This window comes from Elgaria multicarinata, chromosome 9, assembly GCF_023053635.1.
Source record: "Elgaria multicarinata webbii isolate HBS135686 ecotype San Diego chromosome 9, rElgMul1.1.pri, whole genome shotgun sequence".
Lineage (NCBI taxonomy): Eukaryota > Metazoa > Chordata > Lepidosauria > Squamata > Anguidae > Elgaria > Elgaria multicarinata.
Window position 1 is genome coordinate 79,574,273 of NC_086179.1, and position 20,310 is coordinate 79,594,582.

The 20,310-nt window shown below is 41.2% G+C and overlaps 1 protein-coding gene across 1 annotated transcript in view; it reads right to left on the bottom strand.

Moving 5' to 3' along the window:
• The window catches only part of PRKAR2B (protein kinase cAMP-dependent type II regulatory subunit beta), a 53,559-nt gene extending 43,977 nt beyond the window's left edge, over window positions 1-9,582 (bottom strand). The window contains exon 1 of the mRNA XM_063134158.1: window positions 9,192-9,582. Within this exon, the coding sequence (XP_062990228.1) occupies window positions 9,192-9,582 (391 nt within the window). The remainder of the gene's footprint in view (window positions 1-9,191) is intronic.
• Window positions 9,583-20,310: the final 10,728 nt, after the last annotated feature.

A 20,310-nucleotide genomic window follows, 5' to 3' on the forward strand; every position in this document is an offset into this window, starting at 1 on the left:
CGCCAACAGAAAGGGGACAGATTACTATGAAAGTCTAAAACTTCCTCCATACTAGGCTACTGCTTTGATCATTGGCAGTGTTAAATATTTATTCCAATAAAGAAAAAATCATTCTACTAAAATAAAACCTGCCAAGTGTTACACGTTAGGGATTCAGTCCTGAAAACTGCAAAAGAAGTGTATTACTTCCATGCTAAACAACTGCAATTTACACATTCATGAGTAGTTCCTGCATTGTCAGCAACACTCTTCAACAGAGTAATATCAAATAAAAATAGCTTACAATACGTGGATGCAGTATTTTCTCTAAACATGACTGGCTAACGTGTGATATGTTTCCCTAAATATATGAGCTTACTTTACATACCTAGGCTTACCACTGTTCCACCTAGCCCCAGTACTGCCTATTCTGGACTGGGGCATGCTCTCTAAGGTCTCAGGCACCTAGCCCTATTTTGTGTGACCCATTTGAACAGGAGATGCTAGAGATTGAACCCAAGACCGATGTGAAAGTCATGTGCTGTACTGTTGAGCTATGTCACCTTCCTTATGTATTTGTACAGAATATGTGAAACACATACATACACTGAAGTTCAAATGCTGCTCTGAACAGATTATGTGCATAGTAATTTCTGTAGAACAGTTTTCTTCAACTGGTCCAGACCCAAGACCCACCTTGGATTCCCAACCTACAACATGGGACCCACTTTCACGATTGGCCAACATGGTGGCAACGGCTTTGCCACGATCCATGTGGAATGATCTTGCGACCCACTTTTGGGTCACGACCCACCAGCTGAAAACCATTTCTGTAGAGCAATGGAAGTGACTTTTCACATACTACTACAATAATACTAGCTCAATCCAGACTCAGTCCACTGATAATCACATAAGCCACGAGTGAGGAATCTCCAGCCTCTGGCCCACAGCCTGCTCTCCTAGGCCCCTCCCCCTCCCCACATCCATTAGGCTTGGAAATAGCTTTCCCCAGCAAATGGGAATGTAGGTAAAGTGTTAACCTTTTTGTAAACTTTCTATGGAAAGAGTATTTTTTTCCATTAGAGAACTATACGGATGGAAATGCTTCCTTTTACACAATGATTAACAAGCAAACAAACCTGACTGAAACTGTGTGTACAGCTCCATGCACTGGTCTATTAAAATCAAATTTTAAAGCTGCGACTGTATAATGGACTTCTTCAGAAGAGTAAAATGAAATTTTGTTTGGATCACCCCAAATGGACAGCCACAAAAAAACAGAAAAAGGAGCAGAAAATACATTTATTAGAATGAATGCAATGAATCTTTCTTTCAAAAACTATCTCCATAAGGAGCTTTGGATTTAACAATGGTAAAACTTTGACAGAGAAAAACTCCTTGTCTCCTGAAGAAGAGCTCAATGCTCAAAATATATTCGGTTTGAGGTTTATACATTGAGTCTAATAAATTTGTCTCCTGCTCCTGTTGAATTTCCATTCTCTTTTTTCCACTTATGGAAAAGAAAAGTGTACAAGTTTTGCCTGCCTCTTGAACAGTAGGAAATCTGTTTTAGGCTTTCACAACTAGGCTTTTAACAGCTCAATAGAAGGGGAAAGTCTATCAACAGCTTCCCCCCACCATGCCCCCACATACAACACAGCACTGTGATGAGAAAAGTCTGCCTTCTAGGCAACTCTTAAAGGTACAGAAGTCTTCTAGGATCTACACCTGGCCATTTATTTATATGATTATCCTACAATTGGTGTGCCTATGTTTTTCTAGTAGAGCTCCTTTATATAATAGCCAGGTAACAGACATAAATTTAATAGCTGAGGATTTTCCCAGCTCTGAAAGCTGAAATGGGAAATGCCACACTGCTGAATTTCTGCCTGTCGCACAGTTGCTAAAAGGCACAAGAGCACTGTCAGAGAACCAATACACTAACTAATTTTGGAAAAGGTAACTATATTATGAGTAACACAGTCATGGGCTGGTTGAGCCATGGCAGCAACCCATAATCTGTTACAGGGCTGAACTTAGCTGGACTTTTGGGCTCATAAACTCTCTTCTTCCGCTCATGTGAGGCCATTTCCTCCCACTTTTTCTGGTTTGAGTCAAACCAGTCTGCTGTTTCATTCAAATAAGCAAGCAATGGTTTGAGTTGCCCTGCAAAACCTGAATTGGAAACCAGGATTTGAATGTGTCAGCCTAAGAGTCAAGCCAGTCAAACCAAGGTTTGACATTACACCTGAAACATCTGAAACTATTTCAAATTCTATGTGTTTTGTTTAGATGACCTGTGATATTTGTCTGGCCAAAAAAATTACATAATACATTCAATATAGTATCAAATAATGAACATGAAAATCCCCAATTCCAATATGTTTAAACTCAAGAATGCAGGGTGTGTTTTTAAAGAAAAGTTCACAAAAGGCTATGGTCCCAATCCAACTCTAGTTATAGTCATGGTAACAATTAGTGGCCTTGCATGAGGATATACCGTATTTCTTCAATTCTAAGACACCATTGATTGTAAGATGCACACTAATTTCAGTACCACCAACAGAAAAAAAGCTCTGATTCTAAGAAATAATAAATGCGCCCGCGATTCTAAGACGTACCCCGTTTTTAGAAATGTTTATATGGGGAAAAAGTGTGTCTTAGAATCGAAGAAATATGGTACATCCCCATCAAAAGACACACCCAGTCTTTTCAGTGGGGCTTAGAAGAGCATTGTGATGTGGATAGGAATGTACTTCCCACTTACATTTCTGCTACATGTATGGAAGGCTGCTTATTCATGTGGGTTTCCCTTGTAAGACTGGGGTGCATATGCCATTCAAAAGAAACAAAATATTCTAACCATAGCAACCAACAATTTAATTTTGGTGCCATTGTTAAAACTTAAGAAATTATTTCCTAGAAAATGTGCACAATTTAAATTCTAGAAATCCCATCTTTATTTTCTTTATCTATCAGCAATACAGTGTGTGTGTGTGTGTGTGAGAGAGAGAGAGAGAGAGAGAGAGAGAGAGAATGTTGATAATGTTATTTCCCTTATCAAGATCTCAGTCCTCAGAAGAATAAAGTATTCATTTATTATACAGTATTTAAAGAATAAATACAGTTATGCAAAAAGAAACTAGCACAAAACATTTATAGGGGATTTGTATGCAGAATATAGTCTGTATTTTGGGCTCATAAAGAAGGGGATTAAAATAGCCACAGATACAACTATGGCTATTTGATTGATCCCATCATACATGGCTATTTGAATCCCTTCATTATAAGACCATAACACAGACTGTATCTTACATACAAATATTAGTGAAATATTTTAATATATCCTGTTCATAAACTTACAAACTTAGCAGCGCAATCCTATATATGTCTACTCAGAAATAAGTCCCACTGAATTTAAAAAGAATTATTAAGAAGCAAGTGTATAAAATTGCAATGTAACTCTTAGACAAACCCACACAACTTCTAGTTTAATAAAGCCCTTTAAAGGAATATGGAAAGACAGTTTCATCTACGTTCCTGTAGTCCTTCTCAATTGACTTATTCCATATTTGAAGTGTTGGTAACATTGCATATCTATAGAAACGCAAAGCATTTAAAGTAAGTCATAATTTTAACATGTTATTTTTTAAAAAATGGTTTCAAAACAAATGCCATTTACAAAAGCTGTTCTCTAAAAATTAGGTCACTTAAAATATTAATTCAGTGTTAGTAACTTGCAATTCTTAGAAAGCTCCCTCACAACCACTTACCAGAACAAATTAGCATATAAATAAAGTAAAATCCACCATTACTAATACAATGTGACAGGGCTTCACTTACCAACAGTTAAATCAACTGACTTCTTAACATTACTGTAAGTCTCAAGTTTGACAGCCATAATGTTCAGCATCAAGGAATGAATATATTTTAATCCGTTTCCATTCTCTCCGCTCTCTCTGCCTCAGCTTGCAAGCAAACCTCTACTTCCAGGGCTGTGTGTTGCTTCCTCCCCATCCCACCCCATATCCTCAGAGATGATATAACTGACTTCAGGAGAGTTCAAAGCTGTGTACAACTGCACTATCCAATCAAGACCTACAAACTGAAGATTTACACAAGCAACTATTAGCTGTAACATTCAAACAATAATGACAAAGGACTTGCCTTCCAAGACAAGGTAGCTGTCAGAAAGCCATGTGTTATTTTATACTTATTTCATTTCAAATGTTTTAAAGGCACAATTTAACCTGAACTTACGATAACCACTCATAGGTTTGCATATGGTCAATATGAACTGCCCTCAAGCAAGTCCGGATTCTCCCTTCTCCCTTTACCTTTGGCTCTTTAATGATAGATAGGGAACAAATGAGCTTGGGTGCACGTCCCCCACAACACATCCCTCCAGAATATATTTCTTTTGTACATCAGTTTGGCTGCTGCCTTTCAGCACCCTACATCTTCCCAAGTAGAGTAGGGGGCATGCACTCCCTTTGCACTATTGGTCAGCGATGTGTTTTCCGTAGATGGGCGTAATCATGCCCATTATCCATGAAGATCTGAGTTACCATGTTCATTTTATTTACATTTAATAAAACAAGGGAAGTATGTAATGTTCATTTTATGTACCACATAAATATCTGAATTTTCAAAAGCCAAAAGTGGTTGAAGTGAAATATTTGATTTGGGCTAAAACGTTCTTAATAAAAATGCTGCAACCCTCTACACACTAACCTGGGAGTAAGCACCATTGAAATTAATAGGACTGGCTCCTATGTAAACATGCATAGGTTTGTGCTGTTAGCATGGTTTAAATGCTATATACAAACATTTACTTGAAAATATTTTATTAGAATATTTGTAAATGTCTTAAGACGTGACAACTCATTAGTACACAGTTCCCTTAACGTTATGGGAGAGCAATCCTATGGTCCCAAGAGAGCGTCCCAGGAACCATAGGCTTCTTCAGAGTCCCCCCCTCCAAAGTTGTAGACAGTGCTATAATCTCAGAAGGGAGACTCTAGTATCTGATCCGTCCCCCATCCCACCCCCCCAAAATGCACCAGCTGCTTCCTGAGGTCATAAAAGTGGCCACAGAGAGAGGTAAGAAAGGAGATGTGCAAGTTGGCAGGGCAGGGAGAGGAGAGGCCAGGATACAAGGATTCCTATGGCCTCTCTAGGCCCAGTTCTGCCCTTCCATAGGCCCATCTAGAGAAAAACATGGAGTACACAGAAGCTAAACTTGCCTCCTTCACTCCTCATGTCCTGCTAGCAGCAGCTCAACAGGGCATTGGGTACATGGAAACCTCCAGGTTCTGAGGCACCAACTTGACAAGAGCGATTTTTTTCCCCTTAGATAATAATTGCTAGGATGCCTGAAGAGCTGTGCAAATAGATCTGCGCTTCCTAGGAATAGTCACCTGAAAAAAAAGTATGGTAAGAACTTTTAGTTTTGTTTTGTTTGGTTTTTTCATTTGTTTCCATTCCAGTTGCCCAATTTGACTTATATTTATTTATTTATTTATTTATTACATTTCTATACCGCCCAATAACCAGAACTCTCTGGGCAGTTCACAAAATTATATTATGTTCATGCCTTAATTAGTAATTAATGCCATTCTAAAAGTTCAAAATTATGTAAAGGCACAATAGTAGAAAAGTTTCCACTTCACATCATTGGCTTTGGTATCTCCATCGTTTAGAATTTTCTACACCAGCCTTCCTCAACTTGAACCCAACCGGGCACCCACCAGATGTTTTGGACTTCAACTCCCATCAGCCCCAGCCAGCATAGTCAGTAATAGTCAGTAATAATTCCAGCCAGTCAGGAATATTGCAAGTTGTAATTCGAAACATCTGGAGGGCATCAGATTGGGGAAGACTGTTCTACACATTTCATGAATGAGGTAGTAAATTCTGGACTGTACTACTTCAGTCCGCAGGCAGGGGTCCATAGTTATGAACACCCGCACATATAAAGGCTTTCTTTATATATTAAACTATCGGGAGAAAGATTTGGTATGGCCCTTTCCCCAATACTGTTGTTCACTACATTCAGGAAACCTTTTTATGGGGGTAACATAAAAAAAAAATCCTCACCTGAAATCAGAAGTTGTACAGTGCAAAATCCTACCACCTCATTCCATGAAATGTGTAAAATGGCTCTTAAACCTAGTCCATGCATGCAGTGAAATGAAGCAGTAGAGTCCTGAATTGGTAGCGGAGGATGTATCATCCCTAAGTGCTAGTTTTGGTAGAAAAACAGAGTATAAATCAAATGAATAAATAAATAAATAAATAAATAACCACTTCTAGTGGTAGATGGGAATTGCCTTTTTTGAAAGCTCCCACACACAAATACTCACAAACAATCAAGGAGAAAGGTCCTAACTCAGCCTGCTACCTGCTACACTAGTATTCTATTTGCAGGAAGTGTCTGTGTTTTTTTAATGTAAGGAAGATTCTGAAAACATTGATTCACGCCTGCAATATAAAGTGGTACAGTCCACTGCACGGGTATGCCACACTTTAGCCATCTGCCTTTTTAAGGGGCCTAGAGTGCGAGGAGAGTCAAGAGAAGGTACAGAATATCCAGTGAAGCCACTCTCTCATTCATCAGTTTGCATCAGCTTTTCTAAGAAGCGATACCTTGTTACTTCAAAATCTGAGTGCGACATCACACATCTTTTTAGGTGTATAATGGAAGATGTCTCACATGTTCACTTAAAATATAAAGTGTGAATGCAATAAACATGTGTATGGACCCAGGGCTGGCCTCAGTCATGTTGGACACAAGGGAACAAAACTTGGTTTGCCATGGCACAATGTACAAAACATTGTGGTTCCCACAACAAGCCATGGCTCACCACTAGTTCTCCATATGGGAACTGTGCTAACAACCATGTTCCTGTAACTATAATAGAAACAGAATCTTAGATCCAGATAAACCAAACTAAACATTTCTTGATCAACAATCAAATTAAGACATAGACCAAATATTGCCACATTCTGCTACAACCAACTGAATCCATTGCAGCAGCTCTTCATTGGACACCTTCCTGCCCCAAGCCAATTTACTCATCAGATTTTTTCATCAGCACGTTCTCTACCTTTGGTTGTTCACTTTCCATTTAAAGACCACTTTCAGGAAATGCCAATTTTCACATTGCCAGAAGTATTGATGATTATGCTATAATAGGTCACTATTGTATTACCCATCAAATATTTGTCACCCAAAATGTTCTACTGGTTATAAACTTCCTGTATATTTCCAAGAAGGATGGGGGAGGGGAGAAAATGAACGGACACCAACCACCACCACTGCCTTTTCCAGGTAAAATTATTTCCTGTGGAGACTTTGCATTATTTGACAGCTTAGTCTACTGTTTTATTCAAAATGTAAGGAAGGAGTAACTCATCAGACTTTTCTTAATTTTTGTATGCTTCTGACATTCCAAAATTGAAGAAAGCCCAAGCCTAGCTAGAGAGAAATGTTGGGGCTCAAATCCATAGATTTGAGGCACCCCCATTACTTTGAAATCTTGCCAAAAGCCCAAATTTGAAGAAGTTAACAGTGCCTTATTGTTGAACATGGTCATCATAACTTCAGATGCATTGTTGTTAAGCTCTTCTGCATCTCAAAACTAAGAATTGTTATAAACCACCCAGAGAGCTTCGGCTGGGGGGCGGTATATAAATGTAATAAAATAAGAAAATAAGAAAATAAGAAAACTATAGTGTCATTTCCTCATGGTTCAACAAATAGAAGCCATCTCGACTTGTGTTCCTTCCGTTGTTATATTTCTGCAACTAATCTAATCTACTGGGAAAGTGGAAGAGTAAGGAATATTAGTCCCACCATGTAACAAGGAAAAGACAAAGCCCAGCCAGTCAACAGCTCCTTTCCTCTAGCTGCTTTACTAAGGGTGAATCTCATAATGCTCCCTCCTTCCTGAGCTGGCAGGGATGTTGACAAGCCAGCAAGCACTTCACACTTATCCAGTCTCTGACTGTAGGGCAATTTCTTGGGGAGCGCTTTCAACATAAACAAACAAGTAAAGTGGCATGCTACAGAAGCAGCTTATCACGTAGCTCAGCTCTGGAAGTAAGGAAAGAATAGAGATATAAATGCTTCTTTGAAGAGGAGTTACCAGTACCCCTTAATATTCTAAAACTGTATGTTCAAGTAAACATTTCAAAAACAAGGAATAAAATCCAACATATGTCCTATTTAGACTCACAGAAGTGAATAGGACTGAAGTTAGCCAGTTCTATTTATTTCAATGAATCTACTTTATGTAGGGTCATGTTGGATTTTACCCGTAGTCTGCTCTTCCACATCCCATGATACCACTATATATCTGCACTATAGCAGGAATGGTCAACAGGCAACACACACTAAAATCAGCCCTAGAAACAATTTTATTTGGCTCTTGGCAGTAGTATGAAACATTTTGCTGAGTTTCATTAATAAGGAAGAGAGAGAGAAAACATGCACAATTTCTGAATGAGAGCCTGTATTTCCTATGCAATGCTCTAGGCATATCCAACTGCTTGTGCCTATGACTGCCAACTGACCAGAAAACTTCCCCAGCCTGTTCCTGTGCGTTAACAGCAACTAGACATGCAGGGATCAGAAGATGAAGCTTGCACCACAGGGAAATACACATCATCGCTTGTTATAATGCCTGCAGATCAAGCCGCTTTTAAAGGAACAGGAGCAGGTGTCAGTCCAAGAACAGGGAAACCAAGGTGTGAAGCTTTTACTGCTTGGGTGGCGCCACTTACTATGGAACTTGGCCACCTGTAAATGGGTTGGCGCAGGTAACTCTTGAAATTTAAAAACACTAGGATTGACCAGTTGTTTTCTGGCAGAATTCCCGTGACTTTAATCGGGGCAGAAATCAGCAGATGAAGCTTTTTGCCGGCATGGGGAGACTCACTGCCAGCAAAAGCTTCAGCTGCTGATTTTCTTATGTTGGCGAGTGGGCAGGAGAGCGGCATCCCGGTGCTGGGTTGATTGCTCCTATCCTATCCCTCTGAACTGAGAGGAAGGGCGTGTGCCAGTCCTTTCTCCTCGCTCCCCAGCAAATGGTGCTTGTTAATAGGACCATCCTTCAACCCGGCCGATCTTCCTGGCGCCTGCCTCCCGTGCCCCCCCCCCACACCTTGCTGGGAGGGGGGCGGCGGATTCTGACGGAGGTTGGGCTTACCCGTGAATTCTTCCGCCTCCTCGTCGTCGTCCCCTTCGCCGCTCTCGGAATCGGTCTGCATGGGCTCTTCGGCGAAGTTGACCCCTCTGCTCTCGGAAAGGGCCCTGCTGAGCTGCAGGCGACTGCCCCTCCCGGGGCCGGGCGACGGAGCATTGAAAGGCCCGCGACGGGGGCCGCCTCCGCGGCTTCCCTCCTCGCCCGGCTCTTCTCCTTCTTCGGCTCCTTCACCCACCCCTTGTCCGGCCGCAGCAACAGCCGCCGCCGCGTCCGCCTTGAGGCGCCCGAAGTACTGGAGGGCGAATTCCAGCAGGTCCCCCGGCTGGCTCCGCAGCACCTCCACGGTGAAGCCTTGCAGCAGCTCCGTCAGCCCCTCCGGGACGGAGATGCTCATCCCGGGGATGCGGTGGGGGCGGGGGCGGGGGCAAGACGGGGCGGGGAGCCCAGCGGGGTCCCGAGCCTCCCCCTTCCCCCCGCCGCGCGACGGGGCGGCACGCGGGGTGCAAAACGTAGGTGCAATGTAAAGGCAAACGCAATTTGCAATTGCTGCTGCTGCTGCTGCTGCCCCTGCGAGTCTTCCCGTGCAGCAGAGAAGACGGAGCCAGTCCCGACGGTGGTTGCAGCCGCATCTCCCGCCCCCAGCGCTGGGGGAAACCTCGCGCGCATGTGACCCGAGAAACCATGACAACCTTCCGCCGCGCGCGCGGGCTGCTGCAACGTTGCAAATGCAATGGTAGGCAAGGCCCTCGTTGGGGGCGGGGAGGGGCGGCTGTGCTGCTGCTGCTGCTGCCGCCGCCGCCTTGGGGGCGCTGAGAAGACGCGTGTTCCCACATCATAATGAAAGGCGGAATTTAAAACAGAGAGCTCTAGAGCCCTGATGAAAATCGTGCCCCTGAGCATGTAAAGCGTGCCTTGCTGGCCCCTCATCGCTAGGATTGTTGTTGTCAAAACTTTTGCTGGCTCTTGCTCGTTTGCCTGTGTAGAGGGTTATTCATGCGGATCCTCCATGCCCTGAAAAGCTTGCCCTGAGGCTGACTTCTGCAAATAGAACTGCTGTTAAAGGCACAGGAGCAGGCCAGGCTTTCTTTATTTTTTTCTTATTTTTTTCTTTCTCTGGTCTTTTGGCAACCCGGATCATCTCTGAGTTGTTAAGAGATCGCTCGTCCCCATGACGGAATTAAGGGAAAGGGGTCTCACGTCATAGGGTGTTGGTTCCTAATTTGGTGGGGCTTGAGGGCAGACAGACTGGTCATCAGTAAAACACAGAAAGGTGTCTTGGGTGCAGCTGTGCATGGCGGAAAATGTATTGGAACAGCCGTGCTCATTCTGTCACTAGGTGATAGGAGGGTAGATTCTCCACCAACAATGCTCAAATTACAGGAGGACCAAGGAAAACCAGCCTCCTTAGCTTTTTTGTATAGTATTTTAGGGTTGAAATAAACCTTAAAGATAATCTAGTTCAATCCCCTGAACAGTGCAGGAATCTTGCAACTACAGCATCTCTGACAAATGGCCCTCCAATGTCTGTCTTGAATACCCTCACTGAAGGAGAGCTCACCACCTCCCAAGACAATGTGATTCACTATCGAATAACACTATTAGGAAATCTCTCTTACTGTTTAGCTTAAATCAGCTTCCTTGCAATTTCCACCTATTAATTCTACCCTTGGTCTCTAAAGCAGAGTTGGGCAACTTGTGGTCCTCCAGATGTTTTGGCTTATAACTCTCATGATCCATCACCATTGGCTGTACTAACTAGGACTGATTGGAATTGTAGGCCAAAACAACTGGAGGACCACAAATTGCTCATCCCTGCTCTAGAGAGCCACAAGTTGCCCACCCCTGTTCTATCTAAAGTCTAGATAGTCTTCTCCATTGTCTACAGAACACTCTTTCCGATATTTGAGAGCCGCCATCATAACTCCCCTTAATTTCTTCTCCAGGCTAAACCTATCCAGCTCTTTTAACCTTTCAGCAAGGGACTTGGTTTTCAGACTTCTTGCCATCCTGGTCGTGGAAGGCTATGGTGGGGTGGGTGGATGATGTTTTGGCTAACATGGGGATGGGGTTTGGAATCAGGGGGTGTTATGGATTTAATTAAAGACCCCTGCCTCCCCCTCCTAATTTGAATACTGTCTGACATGGAAATGGCATATTTCTATACAACTCACATCTGTACCCTAATTTGGTCCCAAATTTGGAAAGGCCCAGATACTCAGATTGACATTTTTAAAGGTTTATTTCCATTCCAGATAAAAATGACCAGAGTTTGAATTATGGGGAAGGGTAGGGGGGCCCTTAATAAAGTCTACAAGCCCCATTCCTTGACTCTCCCTCCCCCGCCCCCAATTTTGGCTAAATTATGTCCCCCACAGCCTTCTAAAAAAAAGTCAATCTGGAGCTATCACAAAAGATAATTTGTGGTCCCTTGCAGTTTGAGCACTGGAAATAACTCAAACACACAGCCACAGTAGCTAGATATGACAGACTGACGCAGAAGGAAGAGAAGAAGAAAGAAATGAAGCAGAGCAAAAATGTGAGACAGAGATCAGCAGGCATAATCAAAGGGGTTGGGTGGTAGCCAACAATCCTTAAGAGAATCGTTTTGGGTCCCATAAGAGGCTTTATTGTTATTTTCTCAAACAAACAAAAAACCATTACCAGCAGTTGGCATTTATTCCTGATCTAAATATTTGCAGTGCCATCCTTGCCAATATATTCAGCAACAAAGTTCAGCTGCAAAATTCATTCAGTGATAATGGAACACATACCATTATGTTGTGGATATCTTCTGGCTTGCTGCCTCTACATAGCACCCATCACTTTTCATCTAAGGGTGCACCACTTTCATTTCTCATTTAAGCAACTTCTGCTGGCATGCCACTGTGGGCTGTTTTTAGCACTGACAGCATGGAGTTGACACGCAGAGGAAATGGTGCAATGTTTTTGCCCACTGGAGCAGTTTCCAAGAGTTGAAGGTGTTTTATGTGGTAGGATATCAGGGTCGAGTCACTCATTATGCAGCAGATGCACTCTCATCTGTGTGTTCCCTGGTAAGACAATGAAATGTTTGGAAGGGAAACACACATCTGTAAGTATAGATTAATAACAGTTTCACAGCCCATGTCTACCATATGTTTAGAGACGTGGGTTTTCATTTCAGCTGCTAATGGGTGTTTACCATGTAGTCAGTGGCAAACTTGATCTTCTAAGGTGTGAATTAGCCCAGTTCCTGTTGTTTTAAAAAAATATTCTTCCATCAAGATTCTAAGTATGGTATTCCAGGCCTGAATAATTTGTTTGTTTAAATATGTAGACGAATACACTTTCCATTCAACAGTGTGATGGAATTGTTATATCTCTCCTGCCTTTCCTCCAAGGAGCATATGTGGTTCTCCACTCCCATTTTAGCTTCGCAAAAAACTGTGAGGTAGGTTAGATTGAGGAATAAAGACAGACATCAAGGCCCTTTCTACACCTAAGGATTATCCCAGGAAAGTGGAGGGATTGTCCCCTGCCTGCTCCCAGGATGCCCTGGGTGTCATTTTCATGCACAGGGATGATCCTGGGACGATCCCTGGAAAAAAGGCAGTTGTAGAAATGGCCCAAATTAGGGTGACCATATGACTGGATTTGTCCGGGTTTTTGGTGACAAATCCAGGAGAGGGAGGGGAAATCCGGATTTTCCAAAGAGCAGCTCTAATGGGACTTAACAAAAATGCTTATAACTCCGTCATTTTTTAAGATAAAGACATGAAACTTGGCACAATGGTAGCTCTTAGGAAGGGCTTTAGTCATACCAAATTTGAAACATCCGTTCATCCATTGATTTTTTTAGGAATTTTTAAAAAATTTAGGTTTTAAAATTATTATTTTTAAAATTGTCATTTTTAAAGATAAAGAGATGAAACGTTGCAGCATGATAGGATTTAGGTAGAGCTTTAGCCACACCAAATTTGAAACAGATCTGTTCATCCATTGATTTTTTAGGATTTTTTTAAAAATTGAGGTTTTTAAATTATTATTTTTAAAATCGTCATTTTTAAAGATAAAGAGATGAAACTTCGCACCATGATAGGATTTAGGTAGAGCTTTAGCCACACCAAATTTAAAACAGATCCGTTCATCCACTGATTTTTTAGGAATTTTTTAAAAATTGAGGTTTTAAAATTATTATTTTTAAACCATCATTTTTAAAGATAAAGAGCTGAAAGTTGGCACCATGATAGCTTTTAGGTAGAGCTTTAGCCATACCAAATTTGAAACAGATCTGTTCATCCATTGATTTTTAGGAATTTTTTAAAATTTGAGGATTTAATTTTTTTTAAAAAAATGTTATTTTTAAAGGTAAAGAGATGAAACTTGGCACCATGATTGCTCTTTACAAGGACTTTAGTTATGCCAAGTTTGAAACAGATCTGTCCATCCATTGAGTTTTAGGATTTTTTTTTAAAGTTTGAGGTTTTAAAATTATTTTTTTTAAATGACATTTTTAAAGATAAAGTGCAGAAAGTTGGCGCTATGATAGCTCTTAAGGAGAGATTTAGCCATGCCAAGTTTGAATCAAATCTGTTCATCCATTGTTTTTTAAGGATTTTTTTCAAAGTTCAAAGTTTTAAAATTATTTTGTTTAAAAACTGCTGGAGCCATATCCTTCAAACTCAGGTTGTCAAACCTCCTCTTTGGGGTGTTGCACACTGAGCAGTTTCAGCCCTTGGCATTAAGGGGATCTCCAGTCTTTAGGTAAGAAGTCTTGGGCAAGCAGGGCACCTTTCCTGTTGCAGATTTGGTGGGCAGCCGGGTGCCTGTAGCTCAGCAGAGGCAAGGCATCCACAAATCAAAATGACATTGAATCTCTCACTTGTTCTTTATTTCAGTGATTTTAACATTAAGATGTTATGTAGAACAGATTTGTCTTAAATGTGTGCTGTAAAATCGGACATATGTCCAAGGCTATGTTCGGGTGGGCACGCCCCCTTGGTGCTGGACACGCCCCCTTGGGGGCTGGCTATGTTGTCCTCCTTTTTGGTTTCCAAAATATGGTCACCCTACTCAAATAAGTTTCATGGCTGAGTAGTGATTTGAACCCAAGTCTCCCCAGTCCTAGTCTGAAACAGTGTAATGTCCTTTTCTCACTCCTGAAAATTGTAAGATACTTTAAAGCATTCCACAGAAAGAGTAAAATTATTAAAATCAGTTTGTTTAACAGACAAGAATTAGTACACATTTGTAATTTCTAGGGTACTGTTACTTAAAACATTAGCAGAGATTATGCTGTCCATCTCTCAACTCCCTCTGCTATTCCTGTTCCTTCTGGATTCTCCCAACAGCAATATATAGTTGTGAGCTATCCCTGTTGTAATGCAAAGTATTTTCGGGTGTCTTGGTCTTGAGTGGGTAATTAAGACCCATTACCTTAAAGAAAGACTCCTGGTGGAGTTGAAAACTGCTAGAACTGTTTTCTTCTCAACTGCAGAGAAGTCAGGAACAGAGGTTAGAGCACAGCAGGTGCAGCCCAGTCTCTTACCCAATGGCTAAGCAGGGCTAGATGGATATGACACATTCCAGGAAAGTGGAATAACCACTGCTTATCTGGGTCCATTAGAAGTAGGGATGCTTGAGGAATTCAAACTCTGAGGTCCTATATAAAATCACCTGATCTGCACCACTCAGGCTCATGTAGAGATGGGAACTTCGCTATCCACCATCTCTCTCACTCCTCTAAACATTGCCATGCAGTTCTTGGCAGTTTAAAAATATCAAGGCACAAATTTAAATAGATATTTTGAGATAAAACATTTAAATACATTTAAAAATGTATTTTGAGACAATTTTAAAAAATGTGTGATTAATGCTGGTATGAAATGAACTGGTAACAGACTGATTCACCCATCCTTAGTTAGGACCCTGTTGTTCAGTGTTTAGTAGGAAACCACTTCAAACCCTTTAGAGAGAGGGCAATTTTGAATAAATGAATAGTCTGGCTATACATTTTCTTTCTGCCAATTCCATCTTCCTGGAACTCATGGTTGATATTTTAATCTCTCTGCTTTGTGGACCTGTCCACTTAATGCTACATTTTCTACGCTTCATTGGACTTTGTATTTGCTTCATCCTATGAATTCAGGGAGACTGAAAATAAGTAGCCAAGGCCTATATTGCCTGATGCTGCTCCTTACAAACTGAAGAAAGACAGTGGGCAGGCAACTTACCTTTAAAAAGGAAAATTTATCATGAAATATAAATTAAATATTATCAGCCCTTGCCTGCAAAAAAAGAAAATTGTAGGAGAAAGGAATTCTACCGTCTGAAGCTGCAATGGGAAAGCAGCTCCATTTAGAACAACAGACAGGTGTGTGTGTTAAATGAGCATCCCAAATTAAACTAAGAGACATCCCCTGTTATTTCTTGTTTACCTCTTCTGTTCCATGAACTGTGGAGGCTCAGCAGCTGGAAGGAGTTATACTGGGGATTATTTATTGAATGACTCTGAAAGGTGTAGATCAAGTCATTTCATAAAGGACCTCACAACAATCAAAATGGACTTGGTGTTATTTTTATGCATGTCTCTGACCCCTGAGCTTCTAAACAAAACAGAGAGACTGAAACCTTGATAAGCGCACCAGCCTCCTGATTACTGCAGGAATCTGGCAGCCACTACACATGATCAAACTGTTGTACTGGCTGTAGAATTTGGCTTCCTAAGAATATCAGCTTTAAATATATATAATTTCCAAATACAAGTCTGAAATAGATGGGCAGTGCCTTGTTGTAGTTTCGTGAATGCACACTAAATACAAAGACTTCCAGATTGCAATCCTGTGCAAGTTTAGACAATTCCCAGTATTCCCCAGCCAGGTAGTCTTTCATACAGATTAACTGATAATAGGCTTATAAATGCTATTTGCCATGATTTATTTATTTGGATGTTTTATATCCATTTCTGTTTTGGGGTAGTCTTCCTACCTCAAAATAATCATTCCAAAATATAATAAAAACTACCATGTTGAGGGGGGGGGAGAATCCGTTGGCATGCCGCTATTCCTACTATGTACCATATCCATGTATCCATATGTGCAGTTTCTAAAGCTTTAAACAACCTCTTATGGAAGGAGTAGTTGGATTTTTCTCCTTAAATTTAATTTTGTTATAGAAAGGAGGAATATAAAATGTCAAAATAAATAAATCATGGCAAATAGTATTTATAGGCCTATTCCCAATTAATCTGTATTAATCCCCTTTTAAAGCCTTTAAAGCCAGTGGCCATCAACACACTTCCTGGTACCAGATACCATGGGAGATGTATGTGTTTTATGAAGTACTTCATTTTGTCTGATGGGTGAAACTGTTTGGTGGTAGATGCATAGAGACAAACTGAAGTACTTGCTGGAGGGTGGGGGGAAATATTCTCCCTATTCACTTTCTCCACACCAGGTATAATTTTATAATATAAACCTTTATCCTGCACATACTTAGTTGTCTTTTCTTTGAACTAAACAGCCCCACATACCTTACTGGCTGGACATCAGGAAAAATTTCCTGACTGCTTGAGCAATACGACAATGGAACCAGTTACCTAGCATAGTTGTGGGCTCTCTCACACTAGAGGCCTTCAAGAGGTAGCTGGACAACCACCTGTCAGGTATGCTTTGAGGTGGATTCCTGCATTGAGCAGGGGGTTGGACTCAGTGGCCTTATAGGCCCCTTCCAACTCGACTATTCTACGATTCTGTGACATACCTTACCCTTTCCTAGTAGAATGGTGCTCCAATGCCTCAAGCATGGCTGTGGAGTGGTCAAAGCTGGGACAAAAGAGAAGAACCTCGCAGGTTAAAGATGTAGTTTGGGCAGTGCCAAAGCCAAAACATAAGGACGACTCTGATGTTTACATGGTTTTTCAGACTCCATAGTTATCTGCTATAATGGCATTTTACTGATCAGATCACTGTAGGATAGTTGGCAATCCCAGTAGCATGGAATTACCTGCAAGGAGACAGTATTTCCTCCTAAAGGACTTTTTAATATATGTACAAAACAAGAGCAAAGAAAAACAGCTGGGAAAATTTCCCTTGGCTCAGTTCTGGAAACATTAGGTCTTTTGTGCTTTACCATTTGTGTAAATCAGCTCAGTGGCTGCTTTGCATTTACTAGAGAACACACAGTGTACTGTAATAAGATAGCCCTCTTATGTTATCAAAACCATCTCAGCATACGAATTCCAAGCTGTCTATTCTTTTTTATTCCCCAGGTGATCTTTCTGGAGCAGCTGTATTTCTCTGTTGTCATAGATTTCCCGGATATGTAGTATCAGTCCCACAGTCACTTCAAACATTACTTTAGAAATACTGCTTTTAAAAACAACATGACTGAGGTGAAGATAGCTTCATATAAAGAAACCATTTTCCTCTCTAATTCCTCCCCATAAACACCTACCCTTTCCCTTAACAGAAAGCACTCTCTCTCTCTCATTCTCTTTTTGTCAGATGTGTGTGTCAGTATTTGAGCACTTAAAAGATTTCTGATAATAAATCTAGAAAGTACTTTTGGGTGGTTCTTGTCTCAATCTCAGTTAGATAAAAAAATAATAACACCTTGACAGATACACAGCAGCCGTATGTGGAACTTAGTAACAGTAGTAATATTTAATTAAAATTTATATACTGCATTATTTGTTAAAAAGCCATCATTTAATAAGAATTTATATAATGCTTTGGAATGTTCAGAGTGCTTCATCAACCTTTTTTAAAAGAAAAATCCTTGAAACAACTTTGCAGGTAGGGCAACAGAATTATCACTATTTTCCAGATATGGGAGCTGAGAGAAAGCCACCTGCCCAAGAATGTTTAGTGAGTTTACAGAAGGGAGGATCTAAACAGCAGTCATCATTTACTCTTCTCATTTATGTAAGTTATTTTATACCTATGTAGTTCTACAGCAAAACAAAATTTCCACTGGGCAGAGTAAACCTCCAGCGTAGTTCATTGCCTCCATGACTAGCTGAAACAGAATTATTACAGATGGCACAATGCATAATGCAAAGTAAGACAAGTCATGCAAACTTCATAATTTGCACAACTTATATGAATAGCAGATACCTCAGGGGAAAATAAAAATAAACCCATCCTTTCATAGAAGATCCTGCTTATATAACTATGCTAGCTTTCTAGCACGTGAGATAATTTAGGGCAAGGGCAGGGAATCTGTGACCTTCCAGAAGTTGTTGGACTCCAATTCCCATTAGCCCATCAGCTTGGCCAATGGTCAAAGATTATAGGAGTTGTAATACATTATCATCTGGAAGGCCCAAGGTTCCCCATCCCTGATTTAGGGCAGATTTCCCCAATCTGTTGCCATCGTAAGAGCGTAGAAGAGCCATGCTGGATCAGATCAAGGCTCCATCTAGTCCAGCACTCTGTTCACACAGTGGCCAACCAGCTGTCAAGCAGGGATCCACAAGCAGGACATGGTGCAACAGCACCCTCCCACCCATGTTCCCCAGCAGCTGGTGTATATACTGCCTTAGATACTGGAGGTAGCACATAGCCATCAGGACCGGTAGTCATTGATAGCCTTTTCCTCCATGAATTTATCCAACCTCTTTTTAAAGCCATCCAAACTGGTGGCCATCTTGTGGTAGAGAATTCCATAGCTTAACTGCTCTGTGTGTAGAAGTACTTCCTTTTACTTGTCCTGAATCTCCCACCAATGACCCTGGGTTTTAGTATTATGGGAGGAGAAAAATGTCTCCCTATCCACATTCTTCACACATTCTGTATACTTCTATCATGTCTCCCCTTAGCCTCCTTTTTTCCAATCTAAACAATCCTAGCTGTTGTAACTTTCCCTCATAGGGGAGATGCTCCGGTCCCTTGATCATTTTAGTTGCCCTTTTCTGCACTTTTTCCAGCTCTAACACGTTTTATTTAGTTGTGAACAGAACTGCACCATAGATTTGTATAACGGCAGTAAGATAGTGACTGTTTTCTTCTCAATTCCGTTTCTAATCATGCCTAACATGGAGTCTGCCTTCTTTACAGCAGCCATACACTGGGTTGACATTTTCAGCAAGCTGTCCCCCACAACCCCAAGATTTCTAGACTTAAATCTGGATTACCAGATCTAGATTTAAATCTGGATTACTATCACTTTGTATTTCCACTTCTCCTTAAACCAGAAATGGGAAACCTTTGGCCTGTGGGCCAGATCCCCACTTGACCCACCAGCTTCCCTGCTCAATTATTTCCTATCAGAGACTGGAGAAAAGGGATTATCCCTCCTTCCTCCCATGCTGCAGTAAAGCTTTTAAAAGAGCTGAATCACATTGGAGGAGGGGTGGTGTGTTCATATGACCTTTTTATTCTCCCAGTATTTTAACAGTCTATAAATTAATTTTAACCTTGCTGTTTTAAATTTGTATTTAAAATTTGTATTTTTGCATTGCTGCTGTTTTTATCTTGGTTGTGCTTTTATATTGTATTTTATATTATGGTTTTATACTGTTGTTTTGTTTTGAATTGTCTTAATTTTGTAAACTGCCCAGAGAGCTTCAGCTATTGGGTGGTATAGAAATGCAATAAATAAATGAATGAATGAATGAATGAATGTGGTCTGGGCAATCCTGCTCGGGCCGCATGTTAGCAGCCCCAACCCCATCCATGTTAAGGCTAAGGGCGCAATGCTACTGGATCTGTCTTTGATACTTGGAGGCTTACAAATATCCAAACCACAGCGGGAGATGCACTGCACCTCCTGTCCCGCAATTTAGTTAGACAGGCATTTTCACCTGACTAGCAGAGGCATCAGGAAGGGAAGGCGGCTGGGGAGGGCTGGAGATAAAGCATAAGCCCCTTCCTACGTGCATGTCCCATATACCTCCTCTCTGGGTTTGCAAGCTTGTAGGAGAAGCTGGCGCGGTTCTCTCTGCAACAGTGGGAGGGGCACTCGGACTCCTAGGTCTGAGGTTACAGTGCTGTCTCTAGCCTTGGATCCAGGAATCCAAAGTATCTCGTGGCTCCCCCAGATACCGTCTAGGGGCTATAGGACTGCTTTCCCCAACTCTTGTTTTACAAGGGGAAATAATAAACCTACTACTTTTTTATATTGATATGGAAGAAGAATGGTA